Raw genomic sequence first — 26,220 nt, 5'->3', positions numbered from 1 at the left:
CAAAAGCCACAAACTATACATATTTTTGGTATTTGTGTTAGTAAATGATAAAAAAAAATAAAGTATGATACAATCAAACTGTGCTTGGTGATCTCTTCCAATGCAAACCCAATGAAAGAGGGGTAAGGAGGATACCAAGGTGTGATCCCAATGCTAATGCATATGATGAGAAATAGCATGAGGGATCTTAGGGTCAAAATTGAGGTCTTACAGCAATATGAAACACTACAAACTATTCTTTGTGAATATCATAAATATTCCACAAAATCATAATTATAATAATACTGAACATATGTTCTTAAAACTAGATATTAAAATCAAAGTAATATTTATTTTATTTTTGACACTAGATATAACAACTAAAATAGATTACAATGAAGATAGTAATATAATTAATCTTGAAACTAAGAGATAACAAGAAAAAGTGCATTCTCAAAACAATTTAATAATGTATTTTGGCGAAGATAGAAACAACCACAATTATTTTATTTAAGAAGGACATAGTTATTAAGGTGCATGGGCCTTTTAACCGCCTTCTTTCCACGACCCAAATTCTCCTGGCCCATCTCAATGTTGCTATCAATACCATCCTCATGAGTAACCACCTTCTCCTCATGGTGATAAGAAGATTGCAGTTCCTCCCAATTTTATCAACTAGTATCTTCAAGTTGCAGATCTCTCCAATGTAGAAAAAATGTCCCACTTTGATTACAAGGTGATGATCAACAACTATAAAAGGCATATTGGAACAATCAACCACAAGACTGGTAAAATAATGGTTGATAAAAATTTTGGAGGGAGGGAGGGAGGGAGAGAGAGAGAGAGAGGTTATGATTTCATTAATTTGGGTGAGGGTGCACCCTAAACACTTATATATGAGATACAAAACAATTGTGACTTCAAATGACCAAGTACAATAGCCAAAAATACAAAAACTCATGCATGTAATGGGTTACAGCAAAATGTGTAACCGGTTACACCTGACACTGAATAAAACATAATTTAATCCAGCTTCAGTGGTAACCGGTTACACCATTTTTGTTAACCGGTTACACCTTCAAAAATCAGACTTTTATGCTACTATAATGCATATCAGCCGCTGTTGTAATCGGTTAGACGCCCATGGTAACCCGTTATAACACTTGAATTACACTTCAAACTTCAACACACCACCTTAATTCAAGTGTTGCAAGTCTACCATGCACATGCTCATCTTCAACCTCTTGAATACATCATTTCTGACTCCCTTAGTCAGCAAATCAACAACTTGGTCCTCACTTCTACAATATCCCAATTGTAACCTTCAATCACTAACAAGTTCCCTCAAATAGTGAAATCTCATCTCAATGTGCTTGCTCATCCCATGCACAATTGGGTTCTTAGCAAAATTAATTGTGGAAACTTTGTCAGCTAAGAGTGTGATAACCTCACTGTCACTATTGCCCAGCTCCTCCAATAGATTCATAAGCCATACGGGTTGGCACACACATAACGAAGTGACAATGTGCTCGGCCTCATAAGATGAGAGCGCAATTAATGGTTCCTTCTTTGAACACCATGAGATTGGTGTCGCGTCGAACATAAAGATGTATCTAGCTATAGACGTTCGATCATCTTTATCTCCACACCAATTAGAATCGGTAAAACCGAGCAAATTGCATTTTATGCCTGTATCCGTTGCGGGAAAGAGAATTCCGCAGCCAAAAGAACCTTTGACATAACATAGGATTCTCTTGACTGCTTCTAAGTGAGACAAATTTGGTCTCACCGTGAATCTACTCACAATACTGACACTAAATGCCAAGTTTGGTCGCGTATTGCACAAGTAACACAAGGATTCAATCAACCTCCTATATTGAGTTGGATTAACATCTTGCTCATCCTCATTCTTAGACAAATACATCATTGGTTCAACTGGAGAAATGGCAGCATTGCAATGCACCATTTCACACTTTTCAATATCTCAAGAGCATATCTTCTTTGGTGCATGAGCAATCCCATTTTGGACTTGTGGAACTCAATACCAAGAGAATAAGTCATAAGACCAAGGTCCATCATCTCAAATTCTTCCATAAGTTCACTCTTGAACTTTGAAATGCACTCACTGTTGCTTCCCATGATCAATAAATCACCCACATATAGACAAAGGATGATTATTTATTCACTCACATCTGTCTTCACATACACTTCATGCTCCAATACACATTTATTGAAGCCAATATCCTTTAGGAAACCATTAATTCTTTTATTCCAAGCTTTTGGAGCTTGCTTCAAACCATATAGCGATTTCCTTAACTTGTAGAATTTCAGCTCTTAGTCTTTGACAACAAAACCAGGGGATTTCCCTACATATACCTCCTCTTCAAGTGGTTCAATCAAAATCGCGGATTTGACATTCATTTGATAGATAGGCCAATTATGGTTATTTGCAATACCAAAAACAAACCTAATGATTTCAATCCTAGCAATCGGTGCAAATACCTCCTCAAAGTCTATGTCTTCTCTTTGCAAAAATCCCTTAGCCACCAATCGAGCCTTATGCTTGGTTATGTCACCCTTGGGATTTTCCTTCACTTTGAACACCCACTTCACACCAATAGATTCTTTCCTTTTTATAGATAAACTAACACCCAAGTATTGTTCTTCTCATTGGATTTCAGCTCCTTTTTCATAGCAGAAATCCACTTTGGATCACTTAAGGCCTCTTTCGTATTAATGGATTCAGATTCGGCAATAAGTGTAAAATGGACGAAACCACCATCATCATTAACTTCATTGTCAAGAAACAACTCACTACCTTGGAGTCTCTGAGGAGAACCCATTTTCCTTGTTTACCTTCTGACAATTCCTTCATTTTAGGCTTCGATGACATGTTGTTTTGTCCTTCCTCATTCCTCATAATCTAGAATTTCAAACCTATAACCGGTTACAACATTCTGGTAACTGGTTATAGCCTGCATGTAACCAGTTACAGTCTGTTGGTAACCGGTTACGCCTTGTTGCACCTGCTTCATTTCATTTATTACTATGTCTCGACTGATCACGATCCTCATGTTTACAACATCAAATAGTTTGTAACCATCGATAGAGTGATATCCAACAAGTATCATCACATCTCCCTTGTCATCTAACTTTTTTCTAAGTTGACCTGGAACATGTCGGTATGCAATAGAACCAAAGACTCTCAAATGGTTCAGATTTGGCTTGAAACCCGACCATGCTTCCTCCGATGTTACATTTTTCATCTTCTTTGTAGGGAACATATTCAACAAATAGGCAGTTATGGATAATGCTTCTCCATGTAGGTCCTTCGGCAAGTTCTCCCCCTTTAACATGCTTCTCACCATATTTATGATCGATCGATTCTTCCTTTCGACCACACCACTTTTGTGGTGTATAGGGTGGTACTACCTCATGTGAAATCCCTTTTTGATCATAAAAACTCTCAGAGTCATTTGAGACATATTCGCTCCCACCATTCATTTTGAGTACTTTGAGCTTGTGACCACTTTGCCTCTCAACCATGGACTTCTTAAACACTTCAAATACCTCATCTTTCTCTTGATTAGGCATGTCCATAGTTTTCTACTATGATCATCAATAAATGTGATAGAGTATCTATTGCCACCAATGGAATCTATTTGCATCGGTCCACACACATCCGAGCACACCATCTCAAGGCGATTCTTGGTTATCCGGTCTACGTCATTTCTAAATTTCCCTTTATGTTTCTTATCTTGCCCACGTTCTTCACAATTTTTAGCCGGTATGTTAATCGATGGCAGCCTCGTTACCATTCCGTTCTTTGCAACTCTTTGAGATCTCTAAAATTGAGATTCCCAAGACGAAAGTGCCACATCTGCTCTTCATGACTTACTGCTGTAGCAAGAAATCTATGCTTCATAACCTTCAACTCAACCTTGAGGGTTCTATTGCCAACCATAGGTGCTTTAAGGACCAAAACTTCCTTTGCATCTAAAACGCGCGACCCCTTGTTTTTCATGTGAATCTTGTGACCCTTCTCAAGTAATTGGCCAATACTTAGAAGGTTACATTTGATTCCCGAAATACACAAGACATATTTGATCAAGGAATTCCACCATTCCTCCTCATGATCAAAACATCACCAATACCATCGACCATTAGAGTGGTGTCATCTACGAACTTTACTTTGTTCTTCATGGCATGATTGATTTTGACAAACCAATCCTTTCTTCCCATCATATGAGTTGAACAACCCGAGTCCAAATACCACTCCTCACTGCATTGAACTCCTTTCATAATCATCATGGCGTCTTCCTCTTCATGCAACCGGTCAATCATATCATTCAATCGGGCACAACATATTATTTCAGCATTCTTTGAGTTGCTGCAGCTGCTGTCCCACAACTATTTGTTGCTACAAATCACTTTCCTGATGATGACCAAGAGTGTATTCTCTTCATCAAACTCTTGTCTTGCAACCTTGGCTTCATCCCCTTCAGATTCCATCTTATTCACATTGCATTCTTTCACAAAATGACTGAATTGTTAACACTTGTAGCACTGCTCCTTACTCTTATCAAACCACTTCCTTTCACCTTTAAAGTTGCCTTGACCATCATGTTTGTTGTATCTGCTCTCACCCCCTTTGACAAGTCAAATTCTTTGAATTTTGGGACTCTTTTCTACCAAAATTTTCAAAATTCTCTTTGTTCTTCATGGGCCATTTTCCTTTCAATCTCTTGTCCATCTCATTGAAACGAGCTTGCAAAGCAATCTCCGTCTTTGCCTTATCATTATTCCTCTCCTCCATCATTTTCTCATGAGCCTCAAGATGACTTTGCAGCTCCTCTTTGCTTATCATCGCAAAATCCTTTGACTCCTCAATCGCCACAACCATGTTGTCGAATCTTGGTGTTAAAAAATGCAAGATTTTAGTGAGTGATTCTCTTTGTGAAATTGTTGATTGTTTCAGTAATGTTTTCTCCACATGTCTTCACTTGGTTCACCAACCGAGTGATTCTCTTTGTGAAATTGTTGATTGTTTCATTTTCCTCCATTTGAATCAATTTTAGCTAACGTTTGTGAGTTTGTAACCTCACCACTTTCGCCTTGTTATCCACTTCATAAGCTTTCTCTAAGATATCTCATGCTTTCTTCGATGATTCATAATCACTAGCTTTCTCAAAGTTGTCACCATCAACACTTTGATGTATCAAGAATAGAGCTTGTAATCCTTCTCCTTCTCTTCTTTATAGTTTGCTTGTTGCGCTTCCGTTGCATTCTGAACAAGAGGAGTAACACCATTCTTGATCATCTCAAGAACATCTTGGTAGCCAAACAACACCTTCATTTTCTTGCACTATTTGTCGTAGTTCTTCGCATCAAGAATGGGAAAATTTGCAGGGATTCTTTCATTGGGAACAAAAATCATGTTGTATACTAGGTGTTTGTTGATCTCAACCAGGCTCTTGATGCCAAATGTTGGAACAATCAACCACAAGATTGGTAAAAAATTGAGAAATTTTGGATGTGGAGAGTGAAAAAGGAGAATTGAGAGAGAGAGAGAGAGAGAGAGAGAGAGAGAGAGAGAGAATTGATGATGAAAAGTTATGATTTTAGTAACTTGGGTGAGATTACACCCTAAACACTTATATATGAGATGCAAAACAATTGTGACTTCAAGTGACCAATTATAATAGCAGGAAAATACAAAAATTCGTGCTTGTAACCGGTTACAACAAACGTGTAACCGATACCTGTGAATTATGTGATTACAGTTTCGGGTATCCAATTTTTTTCATCAGTACTTGCACTTTCATCAGCTTCTTGTGCAAGCTCTGAAGCATTTATTTCCTATTAGCAATCATATTATGAACTACTTTTATAGGGGAGGAACCAAGCAATATTAAGGAATGGGAGGAGGTTCCTTACCATAAACTACGTGAAATTAAGACATGCCGGTGGAAGAATGAATGTAGGTATTGTGCGACCATTCTTCCAAGGGAAGGAAATCAAACCGCATAGATGGTCTGTGATATACAAAGGCCTTCAAGTAATGTTACAGTGTTTTATTGGTCACCTCAGTTTGTCCGCCAGTTTCTGGGTGATAGGAGGTGGTCTTTATCAAATGAGTTATGGGAAACTTAAGCAGTTCCTTACAAAACTTGGTGTTGAAAATGGGGTCCCAATATGACACCAAATTGTGTGGTAGTTTGTGATGTATGCATAAGATGTCAAGGAATACAATTGAAACTTTATAAGTAGAACATACAAAAGGTAAAGCTCCAAAGTGTGCACTCTTGGAGAATCGGTCTACTACCACAAGGATCACATAATGGCCACGAGAAAATGGTAATCTGGTAATGAAGTCTAATGACAAGTCCTCCCAAATGGCAGTAGAAACATGGAGTGGTTGAAGTAAGTTAACTTGCTGCTTGGTTTCATATTTAGTAACATGGAAAACATGACATTGTGCTACAAACAATTGCACATCTTTCCGTATACCCGACCAAAATAAATTTTTATGGAGACGGTGCAACATTTATTCAACACCCATAATACCAATGAGAGGAGAATTATGAAATTCTTGTAACAACCTCTTCTTGAAAATAAGATCTCTATCGATCCAAATCCTTCCTTTATAGAATACTAACCCTTGGTGTACTCTATAATTAGGAAAATAACTTGGTTGGGCTTCAATATCAAATGCCAAACTTTGGATATTCTGACAAGCATCTAATGCCTGGCGTGGTTCATCCAAAAAAACAAAACGAGGCATTATAAGGGTCAAGCATTGACTAAGTAGTGTAGGAGAGACGCGTGACAGAGTATTTGTGACTAAGTTAGTCTTCCTTATTTATATTTGATGTCAAAATCATAACCAAGAAACTTGGACATTTTACTTGTTGCTCCGACGTTTGGATTAATTGAGTGATAAGTTGTTTTAAACTTTTGTGGTCAATATAAATGAAGGTTTGCTGAAAAAAACAATAGGGTGATTGTTCAACATTAATACAACACCCATAGTTGTACAAGATGTATCAATTTCCAGTATGAAGGGTAGGGTAAAATTGGGCGACGGTAATATGGGCGCTTCCGTCATGGCAACCCTGAGCCTTTTGAAACCAACTTGAGCATAGGAAGACCATTAGAATGCATTGTTATGTAAAAGTTAAGTTAGGGGATGAGAAATAGAAGTACATGTTGGTCTTTTGGGGATTTTCCGTATTATGCAAAATAACATGGAGTTTGCTCAAACTGGTTTTGGTGTAGAAGGGACACATGTTGAACACAATGTTCCATCATGTGGGCTACAACATATGGTCTCTAACAATAGATAAATGGTATTGCAATTTAGGTTCAGTATTTCTTTATCCAATATTCATTGTATACTAGAAGATCTGCATGCCATGGAGAAGAGTTAATTTGGATGTATTGGTGCAACATGTGGAACACGATGTTCCAACATGTGCAGTGCAACATCTGGCCTTGACAGCAAGCCATGATGGATGTTGTTAGGTGTGATTTTTCTGACTAGTTTTTAATCAGATTTGATTCAGTTATTTTAAGTAATGCGTAGTTGATTTATTTGATATCTGTTGGAGATCAAATCAAATTTAAATGGAGATTTAAATTTGAATTTGCATATAACAAATCATATATTTTGGAGATTTTTATGGAGCAATCAGTTCCAACGAGATTCTCAATTATTCTGGATGAATTTAAATCATAGATCCATAAGGAAAAATCCCATAAGTAATTTCTATATAAGGAAACTAAATTCTCATGTCTTAGACAGGGTTTTTGTACACGAGATTAAGTTCTTTGTGTCTAGGGTTTGTGAGTCTGTTATTTCTTGTATTCCATGCTAATTTTGTATTAGTATTGGATATAGTTTGTGTACACCCCACTATGTTTCAGTAACTTGGCATAGTTATTGGATTGTTAGTTAAGTTGTAAAGCTTTGTTCCAAGACACTAATTCTATAAGCTTGGGGCACAAAGTTGTTATGTTTATTGTACATCACGCTATTGTTTCAGTCACTGGGCATGATGTTGATATTGTTTAGTTGAGTTGTATTTAACATTCCTAAAATATATTTATTGAGTTTGTTACTTGGGATTACTGATTAAAAGAAAGTGAGAGGGGTTCTCATATTTATGACTAAATGTTACTTGGTTTACTAATCTGTTATGTTATTTTACAGCTTTCTGTGTTATTTATTATTATTGTCAGACTATTCTTAAATTGGTTTTAAAAGTTGGACAAGTTATCTTGACATCTAGTCCAACAGTTGTCCCCTCAAGAACAAAATTTCAATTGGCATTAGAGTATGCATCCTATTCTGTTTGGGTAAGCTCCATGGAAGATATTTTTTGTTTAAATGGACTTCACTAAAGATGAAGGGTCTCTCAATTGGCCACCTATTTTGGATGGCATTAATTATGACTATTATAAAGCTAAAATGGATACCTTTTTCAAATCCATAGTTAGAAAAACTTGAAAGGTTGTGATTAAAGGGTGGAAACATCCTATGATTACTTCTCAAGATTGTTCTACATGTTTGGAGTCTAAAGCTGAATAAAATGATGTAGAAGATAATGAAGCTCCTGGAAACTTCAAAACTTTAAATTATCTTTTCAATGGTATTGACAAGAACATGTTTAGATTGATCAACACATGTATTGAAGTCAAAGATGCATGAGAGATTCTCAAAACTGCTCATGAAGACACATTAGGGTTAGGATGTCAAGGGTGCAGCTCCTCACTACAAACTTTGAGAATATGAGAATGGATGAAGATGAATATATCTCTGGTTTGAACATCAGACTTAGAGATATTGCCAACAATTCATTTTCCTTGGAATAGAAGATTTCAGAAGAGAACCTGGACCACAAATTCCTCAGATCTTTGCCTAAGAAGTTTGACATGAAGATAACAACAATTAAAGAAGCTCAAAGTCTAAGCACCTTGAAGGTTGATGAACTTATTGGATATCTTAAAAGCTTTGAATAGGCTATAAATGAAAAGAAGAACAAAAGTATAGCTTTTGTGTCCAACACTGAAGAGGATGAAGTTCAAGGTGGAGAAATTTTTTCATAGGCCATAGCTCTTATTGGGAGAAAACTTAACAACTATTTAAAGAGACTTGACAAAAGTTTGAGGACAAATGTACCTGACAAAGTGCCAGATATCAGTCCCTTGAACATTGTCAAAGGAGTTCAATATCATGAATGTGAAGGGTTGGGTCACATTAAAGCTGAATATCCTACTTTTCTAAAGAAATAGAAAAAGGGATCTCAATCACTTGAATTAATTCTGATGATGAAAGATAAGGAGAAATAGCTAATAAAGTGATGGTTTTTATAGGGAAATGTGAATTTTGTAGTGACTCTAGTGATGAAGAGGTGTTAGCAGAAGAAATTGTTGAAACATATAGAGAGTTGCTCACTAAATTAAGGGAATATTGCTTGAGAGAAGAGAGATAAAAGAAGACCATAAGTGCTCTACTCCTTGAAACAGAGAAGCTTGGTTCAACCATTGTAGGTATGGAAGAGTAAGTCACATTGTTAAAGTTCAAACTTGAATATATGACAAAATTTATATGTATGTTAAACAATGGTGTTGATATCTTAGATGAGATCTTGGAGATTGGGGATAAGAAGGCTATAGGGTTTGACTATAGTTTCATGAATAAAAAAGGTCAAATTCTCCACTAAGAACTTTGTTTCTCCTAAAAATAAAACTTAGTTTCTGATGAAGGATTACATGTCCCAACATCCTGATCAACATGTGTCCCCTCATAGCGAAGGCAATAAGAAATCATCTTTGAAGTGTCACCACTATGGAAGATATGACCATATAAGACCTTTTTGATATAGTCTGCATAAATATCCTCAGTCTTATAATCATCCAAGAGATAACAGAAGGATATGGAAGAAAACTCAAGCAAAGGAAGTGTGGAAACCCAAGGAAAATGTCACTTGTCTTATAGCTCATACATCTGTTAGAGTTCCCTCAAAAGAAGATTGGTATTTTGATAGCGGATTTTTAAGGCACGTAACTGGTGAAAATAGCTATCTTGAAGAGATAAATCCCTACTCTAATAGTATTGTTAACTTTGGTAATTGAGCTAGAGGAAGAATCGAAGGCATAGGAAAATTGATTAGTCCAGGTTTTCCTAGTCTTGATTATGTGTTGTTGGTAGAAGGATTAACTATTAACTTGATCAACATAAGTCAACTATGTGATCAAGATCTAAATGTTATCTATAACAAGTATGAATGTATTATCTCTAGAAAATACCAAGAGGTGCTAATGAAGGGTTCAAGATCCAAATAAAATTGTTATAAGTGGATCTCTCAGCTCTTATCCAAGGTTAAGAGCATGAAGGAGATGATATATAAAGATGTTGTCAAGGGATTTCCAAAAATCATGATCGAAGAAGGAAAAATCTGTGGAGAGTTTCAAATTGGGAAGTAAACCAAGATGTCATACAAGATGTTTCATCATCCTACTCATGTTTCTGAATTACCACTCATGGACTTTATGAGACCCATTCAAAGAGTTGTCATTGAAGGAAGGCTGATGGTCAAGCTAGAAGTCTTCCCAACATTAAACAACCAACAGTGGTTCAGAAGAAGAAGTTAAAGAAGATTAGTAATTATGGCGTATTTTTTCCTATTGGGGTTTCTTCTCATAATTCTAGAATTTTCACTATTCAAAATCAAGGTATTGTGTTGGGTGAAGTAGAAATTGGTTTTCCTCTTGGTGTGGTAAATCTTAGGTATAAGTTGTATGATAGCTAACATGTTCTATACATTGTTCCTCATAATATTCCACATTTTGATGATGTGATATCTGAGAATAAATCTGCGAGTGATGATGATCATGTAAATGAAGATGTTGAGGTTGATATTATTGTAGCCAATGTTGAGGTTGTTAATAATAATAATAAGAAAAGTCATGGGATTGCTACTAGATAGAAGGCTAAAATTGTATAACATGGCTATGATGAAGACTCTACTTCTATTGCTCATATTGAAGCCATTAGAATGTTGCTAGGATTGTCTTGTATCCTTATTTTCACTATTTATCAGACGGTTGTGAAAAGTGTCTCCCTTAATAGGTACTTGAATCTAGATGTCAACCAGGATGTGCCAGACAATCTGTATGGCATATTGGTAACTGAGTTTCCAACTCAAAGGAAGGATAAGCAAATTGCCTCTGTTAACTCTGAAGTGAATGATGTGGTGAATAATGTGAATGATAACATTGATGATGTTGTTACTAATTCTATCAGTGATGATGATAGTTCTATCCATAAGAATAATGGAGTTCATATTGGATATGCTCCTGTAAGTGAATGTATTACTAATGGAGTTCTTTGTGTCTTGAGTTTGTGATTCTATTATTTCTTGTATTCCACTCTAATGGTGTATTGGTGTTGGCTATAGTTTGTGTACACCACACTATGTTTCAGTAACTTGGCATAGTTGTTGGTTTTTTAGTTGAGTTGTAAAGCATTGTTCCAAGACACTAATTCTATAAGCTTGAGAACAAAGTGGTTGTGTTAATTATACATCACGTTATTGCTTCAGTCACATGGCGTAGTGTTGATATTGTTTAGTTGAATTGCATTCAACATTTCAGAAAAGTGTTTATTGAGTTTGTCACTTGGGATTAGTGATTAAAACAAAGTGAGGGATTCTCATGTTTATGGGGAAACCTAAATAGAAAGTCACTAAGATTAAGAAGAGGCATAAAACTTCACAGGGTTTGAAGTTTCTTATAAGACTAATTGTTCTAATTTGAAATAGTGAATTTCTTTTCTTGGGTAGAGTGCTCCTCAGACGTAGGTGTGGTTTCATTGAACTGGGTTACCAATCTCTTGTGTTATTTTATAGCTTTGTGCATTATTTATTTTTGTCGTCAAACTGTTCTTAAACTGGTTTTAAAAGTTGGACAAAGTGTCTCAACATCAGGTCCAACGTCGTGTTAATTATACATCACGTTATTGCTTCAGTCACATGGCATAGTGTTGATATTGTTTAGTTGAATGGCATTCAACATTTCAGAAAAGTGTTTATTGAGTTTGTCACTTGGGATTAGTGATTAAAAGAAAGTGAGAGGGATTCTCATATTTATGGGGAAACCTAAATAGAAAGTCACTAAGATTAAGGAAAGGCATAAAACTTCACAGGGTTTGAAGTTTCTTATAAGACTAATTGTTCTAATTCGAAATAGTGAATTTCCTTTCTAGGTTAGAGTGCTCCTCAGACGTAGGTGTGGTTTCATTGAACTGGGTTACCAATCTCTTGTGTTATTTTATAGCTTTGTGCATTATTTATTTTTGTTGTCAAATTGTTCTTAAGCTGGTTTTAAAAGTTGGACAAGGTGTCTCAACATCTGGTTCAACATCTATCCCATCAGGAACAAAATATAGGTATAACCATGGATAGATTTCCTATAGAATTCAATTAGACCTAAGGAGCCCTATAAATCAGAGAGCAAAGAGCAATAATGAGAAAAATTGCTTTAGATGATCAAGATTTTCAACCAAAGTTAGGCTAAACATCGGGATATCATAAAAAAACACAACAATAAATTTTCTGAGGAAAGGTTGAAGCAAGTTGTTCATAGAAGGTTGAAAGGTAGACGGGGCATGTAGCGGTAAATTCATGACCATTAAGCTATAGATAAACTTAACGTCAATAAAACCAGAGTCGCCACCGCGCTTTTATTGTTTCCAAAGGAAAAAGGAAAAGTACGAATAAAACCCAAAGATAAGAAGATTTCAAATCAAAACTAATAAAATTCCAGAGATTACAGGTAAGGGGGTTGGTTACACAGAGGGAAAGTGTTAGCACCCAAAGTGTCCTAGGTATTCCTAGGGAGCCCTTTTTAATGTGTTATGTGTTTTTGGTATAAAATGATGTTTGCAATAAATAGAGTGTGGGGATGAGAAAAGAATTCATTAATTAGATTTTTGTGTTTGACAAGACCTTCGGACTTGTGCCTACGTGCTAACATAAAAATGAGGGATCAAAACCTCGTAGTTCGTGGTATCAATTTCAAAGTGAGTGAATTGCTTTTAACAAAAATTAAGTTTAAAAGAGGCTTAAAAGGCCTAAAAGAGTTTGAATGAGTGCTAGTTCTTTTTGTCTTTTGAAGTTTTAAGTCTAATATGGTTAGATTCATTTACAAGTTTGATTAAGGAAAAGAGAATTTGAAAAATGTAATGGCATAAGGCCAAAGTTTCTAATTTGCAATAAAGTCTAAGTTTAAAAATCACAAACAAAGAAGGTTTTAAAAAGGGGGGAGAGATTTGAAATTTAAGAAGTGGGAGGAGATGAAGAGACTAATCCTAAGAAAAAAGTAAAAGTTAAGAGTTGAAAAGATCTGCCAATGGGATGCAATCCAATAGACAAGAATGTCATATAGAAACTCACTTTTCCTTTGGACTTTAAATCAAGCAATATCAATAAGCAAGTAGCACAATAAAGAGCAAGGCATCAAATAAAAATAGCCACATCTAAGCTATCAACTTCATAGTCTTCTTCACAATCTTCCCTATGTATCAAATGACATACTCCTTGAATGGCTCAGAATAAGGAATTAGATCCAGGTTCAAAATAACACTTGCATCAAGACCATGTAGAAGATGAACTCAAATGGATATCAATACTTGCGTCAGATGAGAATTCAAATCACAAGAACTTGGTTTCATAAATGTTGGCATTGGCCAAGTCCTTTTGCATAAGGAATATTGCGTAATTCTATGTCAAAAGCTCAGATGAAATCCAACAGTCCACACAAACATTTTTTAGGGTTTTTTTTTGTTTATTAAGTATTTTAAGGTTCTAAGACCACAAGCACAAACAAAATATACAAACAAATATATACAATCACAATATATGGCTCAAGTGAGCAAAAGGGAAAATGACATTAAAATAAACAAGTAAATTATATGTATAATGGCAAATGATAAATGGCTTGAATTTAAAGTGCATAAAGTAAATGACTTGAAATTAAAAGTTAGTCAAATGTTAGTTGATTAGATGTTAGTGGAATTTTGCTTTTCAATTGTTTAAGTCATCCTTTGGAGAACACTCTTCCCTCTATTCACAAGCATGGACCCTTGAACCAAGACATCATCCAAAGGAAGGAAAAAAAGCCAAGTTTCCACATAATACCATGAAAGGGGGGAGACTTACAATCTCACTTACTAGAATGATATGCCTTTGGGTCAAAATTTAGTGTTATCTTAAACAATCATAATGGTATAATGAACCATACTCCTAAAACATACCACACACAAAAAGAAAATGATCAAAGGATGAACCTAATCTCATCCATACTTGTATTGGTTCATCTAACACAAAGTTATCGATGAACCAATTAGCCTTAGGATATTGATATGTCATTGGTCAATGAGAGGGATGAGATAGAAAGGGACTGGAGATGAAGAGGGAGGGGAAATGAGACAAACATAAATTGGTCATGGGAGGAATTTTATCAAATTAAAATCATTCATTCATTTTGGGAGATGAAATGTACATTTCATCAATCCCTTACATCCAATGATTTTAATCCAACAAAAGTCAAATCAACCTTGACCAAGGCCCAAACACATAGTAAAACTTCACAAGTCAATAAAAATGGCTCAACATAATTTCTACACAATTAAACAATTAAAAATCAAATTAAAATGCATTAAATTAAATTATATTTGATCAAAAATCTAAAACCTCTTCAAAACACCAAATAAATGGTCAAGAGATTTATCATAGGTCAAACAAGGTCAAATGACCTTGGAGAAAAAATTTCAATATTTTTAAAAAGTCAGAAGTATTTTTAAATAATTAAAAATATGCATACAAAAAATTAAATCATGAAAATATCAATATTGATCAAAAAATTAACTTTAATTCAGAAAATGAAAAAGAAAAATATTTGAAAATGTTCGGTGAAAGTCCCATATTTTTTGGATCAATAATGAAATTAATATGAATTAATGAAAATAAATCAATTAAAAGAAATTTTAGAAAATAAAAAAAAACGTGGACCATTTGATCTCCCTCATTAATTGAGGTGGCAGATCATATGGATCAGAGCGTGCGTTCCACATATGCCTAAGTCAAATGAGATGTGCGCGTGGTAATCAGAAGCAACACCCAAGATTAAAAGATTTTTAAAGGATCCTATGGTTGAGATGCTTCCAACACATCGCCGGAGCCAGAGCTCTAGTCTTCTTCTCCGGTGGACGTCACCGTACTGGTCCACCTTCATCAATCACCAAAATGAGAAAGCAAGACATGGATTCAAAGAAAAAATGCTCAGAAGCTCGGATCTGCCCCCAATTTTGTCTAATTCCAAGTATATAAGAAGATACATGGAATTGAATTTTGAGGACCATGATCTGAGTTGCTTCGATTTAACCTCGAAGAAACTCAATCTTGTTGCTTACGTTGGTAGGACTTCAGCAAACCAAAAATCAACAAGAATACTGGAGAATTAAGAGAGAATTGAAGAGAAGAAGTTTCCGAAAAATTACCTTTGAGTTGATCTAATTCCACTTGATCTTGATTTGGATTTGATTGCTTTCTCCTCCTCTTGCTTGCAGAAACCAAATGAGATGAAAAGGAAAGTGAATTTCTGGAGTTTGAACTTCCAACCAGAAGATGAAGTTCAAGCTCGATTGCAAGATAAATATCAGAAAATTCTATGGCAATGAGGGTTTGAAATGGTCTACCAAAGCTTGGGCAAGGTGTTGATGATGAATCTGAAGACTTAAGCTTGTTTAAATAGGAAATGCACTTGATATTTTCACCACTTGAAAATTGGACAAAATTAGAATCCTCCTTGCATGGGTGCATGGGCAATGATTTGGGCCTTGAGAATTTTGCTCCATTTCCCATTCATGTATGAAGTATGCTGAAATCAACATGTGGAAGCATGCAAAAGGAAATGATCATGTGAAGTCCAATCTTGCCAAAATACTTTCCATAATGAAGCCATGTGCAAGTCCCTCAATTTTCATCCAAATGAGATGATCTTGGATGTTTTAGAAAGGTGAGATCAAGGGGAACAACTTTCATGTCGAACACGTTTTCATTTGAAGCTTGGATGATGACTAATTTTGAGGTGGAGGTTTGGGAAATCAAACATATTTGAAAATTTTCTAAGTCCTAAGTCAAATGTTCACTTCTTCCACCTTGAATAACTTTTTCTAGTGACTTCAAATGAAAAACATTCCTGTATCAAAGTTGTATCTATTTCAAACCTCTTAAATTTGGTCACAAACTTGATCTCATTTGGATTTGGCATGAGGGAGTTATGCATTTTAGAAGTTGAGGAAAATCACTTGTTCAATAGTATTAGCCCCAAATGACCTATAATGTTTTCACTTGGCATATGCATTTTCAAGTTGAATTTGCACTTCCTCCAAAGATAAAAGTTGAATTAGACATCATTAATTTGATCATGAAATTCGAATGGCTTTCATCGCATGAAAAATGAGAAAGTTATGGTCTTGGGAAGTTGACCTCCAAACTAGGGTTTAGACAAAATGACCTATAATATTTCACCATAAAAAATGACTTTCCAAGAAAAAATAGCTCTAGACCTAAACATGAAAGTTGTTTTGAATGTAATTTAGAGTAACGTTTATCTTGGAATCATTTTCATAAGACAAAAATTATAGGAGACGGGGTCTAGGGAACCCCAGTTTTGATCAGTTGACTTTCTCTGGTCAACCACCATGAACCAACTTGCTAGCTTGATATTCCCTTGACTTTTGGGACTCATGGAGGGTCATATATGAATAATATGATGTAATGTGAAGTATCCCTTGAAATATTTGATCAATTGTTGAAGAAACTTGTTGAAGAGGTTACACAAGATACCTAGATGAATTAGGGTTTCCTAGGAAAACCAACTCCAAACTCTTGATGATTTCTTAATCAAAATGACATGTGAATATTATGGGGACCCATATATGATGTATAGAGCCAATGTAAACCAATTCTTGATTGATCTCCTTTTATTGAGGGTCTCAAACGTTAGATATGAATGAGCTTGATAGAGCATAAGTGAGCATGTACACTACCTACAAAAACAATAAACTATACATTGACATATTTTTGGTATTTTGGTTAGTAAAATAAACAAAAATGAAGTATGATACAATCAAAAGTGCTTGTTGATATCTCCCAATGCAAACCCAATGAATGAGGGGTGAGGAGGGTGCCAAGTTGTGATCCTAATGCTAATGCATATGATGAGATAGCATGAGGGATCATAGGGTCAAAATTGGGGTCTTACAGTTGCCTCTATTTAAGGTTGTTCTAACTTAGGAGATGAAGGTTAAGATCTTTGTATCGACTCAGTAGAATGGACTTAAATAATAAGACATAGAAACATATTTTGGTCCCTAAGATACCCCATGATGCATATGATATGAATGTTAAAAATATTCTCTGTGGGGAAAATGTTGCCACAAAGGAAAAGAATCCGAAGAGACTGAAAGTCCGCAGGAGCATGATGCATCCCTTAAGGAAAACTCATTGGAGAGACAGATACTATGAGGGGATAAAAAGTTATACGTAGGCCAGGCTACGACTTAAAACTAATGGGGGAAACGAGGGATTCCATGAAAATAAATCAATGGAAAAACTCAGTCGGGGATAAAGGAAAAATCTACAGGGGAAATGGGTAAATCAGGACAAAACTGAAATACTCGATCCAAACAAGAAACAACGATTTCACTGAGGAAATACATACTCCAACTCAACTGGGGAAGAAAAGAACTTCAACACAAGAGTAACATAAGAATATTATCCACTACCGGTTACTGGGTAAGGAGATAACAAAATCTGTCAGAGAGGACATCCGTTACCGGTTAGGGTAAACATATCAAGGATGCCTCGCTGAGGGCAACTAGAAGGTGTATTCATTACCAATTACCGGGTAAGAATAACCTGCTGGGGAAAAGCCACAATAGGATTTGCAACTACCGGTTACTGGGCAGAAGACCAAAGAGAGAGAATATTTATCACTGATTAAAGTAAACATATCAAGGATAAACTCAAAGTAAGAATATCCGCCATCGGTTAAGATGAACATATCAAGGATAGGCCACCTGGGGAATTAGGAAGAATATCCGTTACCAGTTAGGGTAAACATATCAAGGATAAACTCCGAGGGGAGAAACAGGAATTATATCTATTGGTAGTAGGATAGAATACCAAAGAGAGAATATCAGTCACTGTTAAAGTGAACATATCAAGGATAAACTCTGCAAAGGGGAAAACAGGATTTACAACTACTGGTTACTGGGCAGAAGATCGTAAAGAGGAGGAAACCCGTCATCAGTTAGGATGAACATATCAAGGATTAACCCTATGGGGGAAAAATAGGAATTACAACTACCTTTTTACTGGGTAGAATACTAGAGAGAGAATATTCGTCACCGGTTAGGATGAACATATCAAGGATAGACTCAAAGCAGGGGAAGAAAATATCTGTCATCGGTTACGATGAACATATCAAGGATAGACTTCCTGGGGAAATATGAAAACAAATCTGTTGGGGAGTAAAAGGAAATAGATCACTTTTATCGGGTATTGGGAAAAAGTAAAGCACTAAAAAATCGAGAAGAATATTACCGTTTACTGGGTAACAGAATCTCAGGGGACCCAAAAGCATCTATCTAGGCAAGATATAGAAAGAAAAGGTCAATCAAAGACTTAACCCAATGAGGATATAACTCAGGGGGGAATGGTTCCATCCAAGTAATAAACTGGGAGGAAGCTGAAATAATAATCATCCACGAGGAAATAACTCAGTGTGGAATGAGAAAGGTTGAATTTTTTCTGCTTAAGGGGCTGACACTCTACAATTGAAAGAGGACAGACACACCGGATCTGCGTGGGGGGAAAGGATACCACCATAGTAGAGGATCAGAGGAATAATGAATCACAAAGTGAAATAATGTAATAATGAAATCTATGAGTATATATATATATATATTATATATATATATATATATATATATATATATATATATATATATATATATATATATATATATATATATATATATATATATATGATGATTATGCTAACGAAACGATCGCAAAGGATACAAACTTCGCTGATCTGAATCATCAATACAACATCTCAGCCAATCTCAACAGGAGGGAATCAACTGGAGGAAGAGAGGTAGGGGATGAACGTGAACCATCCACCTCAAAGGCTCAAATCCTGGTTGGGGCAAAGGAAAATATCTGCCGAGGATATACACCATCAACTCTGATGTTGAAATGTTGATGGGGATGAAACAGAGATCACGCCAACTGCTTGGGGAAAACTAACAATGCTTTGCATTTTAGGACTCACCTGTTCTCAGACCGTTGTTGACATTCCTTAAATGAAATCAATTGCTCTTTAAAAGTAACTGCTTTTATTATTTAAGAAAACATGATTTTGATTTCAAAAATTCAATTTCAAAATGACCATCATAACATTTTAATTCGATTTTGCTGAATAAATAAGAGTAGAAATAATTGGATAAAAGCTCAACTTTATTTAATAGAATGGTAGTCTGTAAATGACAAGACTCCATAGATATTTACAAAAGTTGAAAAAATGGTAATTTACATGGAAAATGGCTACATTGAATACAATGATCACTAATCCTTCTACCGTCTTCAATATCCGTTGTGTTCTTGGCTTTGGTTGAAGATGAATCAGAACCAAACGTTATGCTCAAGAATGTCTTCAAGACTGAAGATCAACATGATGCAGTTACTTGCCATAATCCCTAATTTTTACATAAATTGCCCCAAGGCAGGGTACTCAATTTATCAGGATAACTTTTCTGTTTTATGTCTCTAACTTTTTCCTGGATTGCCCTTTCAGGTTTTCAATCCACCGAGATGCTCATTTTTGCCTAAGTCGCCCTTTCGGGTTTTCAACCCAGCGAGCTGTTATTTTCTTTTTAGGCAAAGTATTTCTTGAATGCATCGGCATTTACAGGACGCATGAACTCTTCACCATCCATAGTTGTAAGAATCAAAGCACCGCCTGAAAAGGCTCTCTTAACAACATATGGGCCTTCATAATTAGGAGTCCATTTGCCTCTAGAATCTAGTTTGAAAGATAGAATTTTCTTGAGCACGAGGTCACCTTCCCTAAACACATGAGGTCTGACCTTCTTATCAAAAGCTTTCTTCATTCTCTGCTGGTACAACTGACCATGACACATGGCATTCAATCTATTTTCTTCAATCAAATTCAGCTTGTCATACCTGGTCTGACACCATTCAGCTTCAGTCAACTTGGCTTTCATCAACACACGCAATGACGGGATCTTAACCTCTACGGGGAACACAGCTTCCATGTCATAAACAAGTGAGAAAGGGGTTGCTCTTGTTGAAGTGTGGATGGATGTACGGTACCCATGCAAAGCAAATTGGAGCATTTCATGCCAATCTTTGTACGTTACAACCATATTCTGAACGATCTTCTTAATATTCTTGGTTGAAGCTTCAACAACCCCATTTATCTTAGGTCTGTAAGGAGAAGAATTATGATGCGTAATTTTGAAGTCATTGAAAAAGAGCTTCTACCATATTATTGTTTAAGTTAGATCCATTATCAGTAATGATCTTACTTGGCACACCATATTGGCATATAATCTGATTCTTGATAAACCTCACAACAACTTGCTTGGTTACATTTGCATATGATGCCTCTTCAACCCACTTTGTGAAGTAGTCAATAGCCACCAGATTGAAACGATGTCCGTCCGAAGCTTTTGGCTCAATCATGCCAATCATATCAATTCCCCACATGGAGAAGGGCCATAGGGAGGAAATGACATTCAATAGTGTCGGAGGAACATGAATCTTATTTGCATATATTTCACACTTGTGGCATTTCTTCACAAATTTGCAATAGTCAGATTCCATTGTCAGCCATAGTAACCTGCTCTCAACATCTTCTTTGCCAAAGCATGCTCATTGGAATGAGTACCAAAGGAACCTTCATGGACTTCAGTCATCAATAAGTCTGCTTCGTTCTATCCATGTATCTGAGCAGGACCATATCGAAGTTTCTCTTGTACAACACATCACCATTTAGGTAGAAATTTCTAGCTAATCTCCTCAAAGTCTTCTTATCTATCAAAGATGCCCCAGCCGGGTAAATCTGACTTTAGAGGAAACATTTGATATCAAAATACCACGGCTTTTCATCTTTGATCTCTTCAACAGTAAACATATGAGTTGGCCTATCAAGACGCATCACAATCAAATTGGGAACTTCATTCCAAAATTTCACCATAATCATTGAAGCCAATGTTGCAAGAGCATCTGCCATCCGGTTTTCATCTCGAGGGATATGATGAAATTCAACCTTAGTAAAGAAAGTTGAAATCCTCCTCGCATAGTCTCTATATGGTATCAAACCGGGTTGATTCGTCTCCCATTCTCCCTTGATCTGATTCACAACCAAAGTTGAATCTCCATTGACATCCAAATACTTAATTCTGAGATCAATGGCCTCTTCATGCCCCATAATGCAAGCTTAGTACTCAACCATATTATTTGTACACTTGAAAGTCAATCTAGCTGTAAACGGAAAATGCGTTCCTTGAGGAGTAATAATCACTGCCCCAATACCATTACCATACTGATTAACAGCTCCACCAAATACCATGCCCCAACGGGAACTAGGTTCTGGCCCTTCTTCAAGCAATGGTTCATCACAATCTTTCATATTCAGGTACAAGATCTCTTCATTAGGAAAATCATACTGCACTGACTGATAATGTTCAATTAGTTGGTGGGCCAAATGGTCAGCCAAGACACTACCTTTAATTGCTTTTTGAGATTGGTATTCAATATCATACTCTGATAACAACATCTTCCAACGAGAAATCCTCCCAGTTAAAACAGGCTTCTCAAAAATATACTTGATTGGATCTATTTTGGATATCAACCAAGTGGTATGATTCAACATATACTGACGCAGACGCTTAGCAGCCCAAGCCAATGCGCAACAAGTCTTCTCAAGCATAGAATACCGAGTCTCACAGTCGGTGAATTTCTTACTGAGGTAGTAAATAACATATTCTTTCTTTCCTGTTTTGTCTTGCTGACCTAGAACACAATCCATACTCTCTTCAAGCACATTCAAATACATGATCAATGGTCTTCCTTCAACAGACAGAGATAGAATTGGAGGCTCAAGCAGATATTCCTTGATACTGTCAAAATCTTTCTGGAAATCTTCGATCCAATCACAAGACTGGTCTTTCCTAAGAAGCTTGAATATAGGCGCACATGTGGCATTCATATGTGATATGAATCTTGAGATATAATTCAAGCGGCCGAGAAAACCTCTAACTTGCTTCTCAATTTTGGGCGCAGGCATCTCTTGTATTACTTTAACCTTGGCAGGATCAACTTCAATACCTTTCTCACTAACAATAAAGCCCAACAACTTACCAGAACGAACACCAAAAGTACACTTATTGGGATTCAAGCGGAGTTTGTACTTCCTCAAACGCTGGAATAGCTTCAACAAATGCTTGGCATGTTCTTCTTCATTACTGGATTTAGCAATCATGTCATCAACATAGACTTCGATCTCTTTATGCATCATATCATGAAAAAGAGTAGTCATAGCTCTCTAGTACGTTGCACCAACATTCTTTAAACCTAAAGGCATCACTCTATAACAAAATGTTCCCTAGGGTGTAATGAATGTGGTTTTCTCCATATCCTCGGGTGCCATCTTGATCTGATTATAACCAGAAAATCCGTCCATAAACAAAAAGACTTTGAATTTAGTTGTATTGTCTACCAACATATCCATGTGTGGCAGAGGGAAATCATCTTTCAGACTAGCTTTATTCAAATCTCTATAATCAACGCACATACAGACTTTTCCATCTTTCTTCGGAACAGGTACAACGTTGGCCACCGATTATGGATACTCAGCAGTAACAAGGAAACTGACATCAATCTGCTTTTGCACTTCTTCTTTGATCTTTACTTCCATTTCAGGGTGAGTCCTCCTCAGCTTCTTCTTGATTGGTGAGAATTCTAGCTTTAACGGCAATCTATGCTCCATAATCTCAGAATCCAAAGCAGGCATGTCTTGATAGGACCAAGCAAACACATCTGAATACTCTCGGAGAAGATCAATAAACCCCTTCTTAACCTCTGGACACATTTGAGACCAATGTTGACTTCCTTCACATCATCTTTGAAACCCAAGTTGACTAACTCAATCTGCTATTCGAATGGCTGAATGGATTTTTCCTCATGCTCAAGTAGACGAGATAATTCATCATACATTTCTTCATCACTTTCTTCCTCGGCCTCAAACACAAGGAATTCAAAGTTTGGAGAAGGAGTGGGATCAATGTACTAAATGGGTTTAGAAACCAACCTGCATAATGATTTGATATTTTGATTTTAGAGAAATGAATTGTGACCAAATATTATGCAGATGGACAATTATTATTTATTTATGTTTTATGTGATTACCATTTTCAGAAAAGCAAAAACTAAAAATAAAACATCATAGATGTGGATGAATAGAATTGCATTTTATTGATGATTAATTTGAAATATGCCCAACAATGTTCACTTCTCCCTTAGGCATAAGAGAAGGATTTTCTAAAATGATCAAAACAAATTACTTAGAGCGATGGACGATATTAGGGATATCAACAGTGATCCAATTATTGCAAGCCTTTCCATGCGTCACGAAATTGGTGCAGTCTTCATCTTCATCAACCTCGATCACGGCAACTGAGTGTTGTTCGATGAACCCTCCGCTACAGAAACTAGGTTGCACATCTTCAACTTTGACATAAGACAACCCTTGCTGAAATCCCAAACTAGCTCTACTCTTGTTCTCGGCGACCTCTATCGTACAACCCCACTAATCTGAACTGCCATCTTCAACAATCTTCTGAGCATCTTTTAAAGAGGACATGGGTGCCCTAGTCTTCTTTACTTCAGCAATGGATAGAGCTTGGAACGGAGTTCCAACCTCATCCTCAGCTTCTACATATGAAAAAGATGACAGATGACTTACCAATAACGCTTTCTCTCCACCAACAATGACAAGCTTTCCATTCTTCACAAATTTTAGCTTCTGGGGCAGAGTGGATGTCACAGCTCCAGCCTCATGTATCCATGGCCTTCCCAACAAGAAGCTATAGGCCGGGTGGATATCCATTACTTGAAAAGTAATCTGAAAATCACTCGGACCTATCTTCACTGGAAGTTCCACTTCACCAATAACAGTCTTGCGAGAACCATCAAATGCTTTGAAAATCACGCCATTGTACCTCATATGGGCGCCTTGATACGTTAACTTCGACATAGTTGATTTAGGGAGTACATTCAACGAAGAACCGGTATCAACCAGCACATTTGAAAATGCATCTTCCTTGCAATTCATGGATATATGTAGTGCCAGATTGTGATTTTTGCCTTCCTTAGGAAGCTCTTCATCACAAAAACTCAGATTGTTGCAAGAAGTGATGTTAGCCATAATGTGGTCGAATTGATCCACAGTTACATCATATTCTACATAGGCTTGCTCCAACACTCTTTATAGTGCTTCTCTGTGGGCTTCATAATTCATAAGCAGAGACAACACTGAAATCTTTGAAGGAGTTTGGAGCAGCTGATCCACCATATTAACTTCACTTTTCTTGATCAATCTTAGTACCTCATCGTCATCACTAGGCTTCAAACTGCTGGATTCATCAGATTGACACTTTGGAGCACTAACCAGATTTGCTACAGGTACAACAACCTTCTTACCATCAGACACATCTTCTATCACCTCCTTTAGAAAGACAGGTCCAAACACACGACTGCTATGGGTCACCTTTGCTATATCGGCAATGTTTACAATAGAATTGGTCATAGGAAACGGAACCTCTTGACCATTCTCCAACATGGTAGCATTATACTAATACGGGACAGCTATATCGGATGCATACGGGATGGGGCCCGCTAACCGTATTACTAATGGTGATACCGATCTATTGACGTTATTACTGCTGCTACTGTTCAACTGAATCACTACCCGCTCAGGGGTTTTAAATACTAGTACTATAACATTGACATCATCTATATCCCTCGACTGTTGAATCTGGATTACATTCTCATCCATCAACTTCTGGATATCTCTCTTAACAATTGAACACCTACGGGGGTTTACACTGCAAATTGCACAACCGTCATGGTCATGCTCACAATCACTGATGGTACATAAAGTCCTATGCATCTCCACCAAGGACCTACAGATACATCGCACATCAAACACTCGGAAACGTTCCGGACAACCATCTACCATATTAACAGAGGAACTACCATGAACGGGTAATGGGTTAGCTTTCACATTCGGCACATGGTCCTCGAAGGACACCATCCCACTCTTCACTAGCTTCTAGAGCTCATACTTCAACGTGTAGCAATTTTCAATATCATGGTCAGGAGCTCCTTGATGGAAGGCACAATGAAGTTCTGGCTTATACCACCATGGAAGTGGTTCTGGAATTTGTGGCGGATTTCTTGGTTGGAGAAGGTTCTTGATAACCAAAGATGGATAAAGTTCTGCGTATGACATAGGAATAGGTCAAAAGAGACCTTCTTCCACTCGAAACTTTGTTGTTGTTGATTATTATTGGGGTTATTATTGTTGTAGTTGTTTGTTCTTTGTTGTGCCTGTTGTTGACATTGTTGTTGAACTGACATTGATTGATTGTTGGAAAATATTGGAATAACGGATGAAACTTGATGATGATGTTGACATGGTTGCGGATTTCTTTTGACATGAGGCCTCTTTTGCCTCCCTACATATACTGCATTGGTTTCACCTTCCTTCTTCCTGGAGAAACTACTCCCATACTTCTTGCTTGATGATACCTCTTCCTTAGACAAACGTCCCTCACGGACACCTTCCTCTAATCTCATCCCCATGTTTACCATTTCGGTAAAATCACTGGGGGCATTAGCAATCATGCGTTCGTAATAAAATAAACCCAGGGTCTTAAGGAAATCTTGGTCATCTCCTTCTCTTACAACGTAGGATTGATTTGAGCAGCAAGCTCTCTCCATCTCTGGGCATACTCTTCAAACGTCTCTTTGTTTTCTGAGACATCGACCTCAGCTGGTCTCTATCAGGCGCCATGTCCAT

At 36.7% G+C, this 26,220-nt stretch overlaps 1 protein-coding gene across 1 annotated transcript; it reads right to left on the bottom strand.

Annotated features, from left to right (window-relative positions):
* Positions 1–1,303: 1,303 nt before the first annotated feature.
* On the bottom strand, positions 1,304–1,945 carry LOC127131699 (secreted RxLR effector protein 161-like). Its single transcript, XM_051060615.1, has one exon. It carries the CDS (start codon positions 1,943–1,945, stop codon positions 1,304–1,306), a length of 642 nt encoding a protein of 213 aa, XP_050916572.1.
* Between the last annotated feature and the right edge of the window lie 24,275 nt (positions 1,946–26,220).

The sequence above is a fragment of the Lathyrus oleraceus genome, chromosome 3, assembly GCF_024323335.1.
Source record: "Lathyrus oleraceus cultivar Zhongwan6 chromosome 3, CAAS_Psat_ZW6_1.0, whole genome shotgun sequence".
NCBI lineage: Eukaryota > Viridiplantae > Streptophyta > Magnoliopsida > Fabales > Fabaceae > Lathyrus > Lathyrus oleraceus.
Note: the sequence above shows the minus strand (reverse complement) of the source record. Positions and strands in the feature narration are given on the sequence as shown.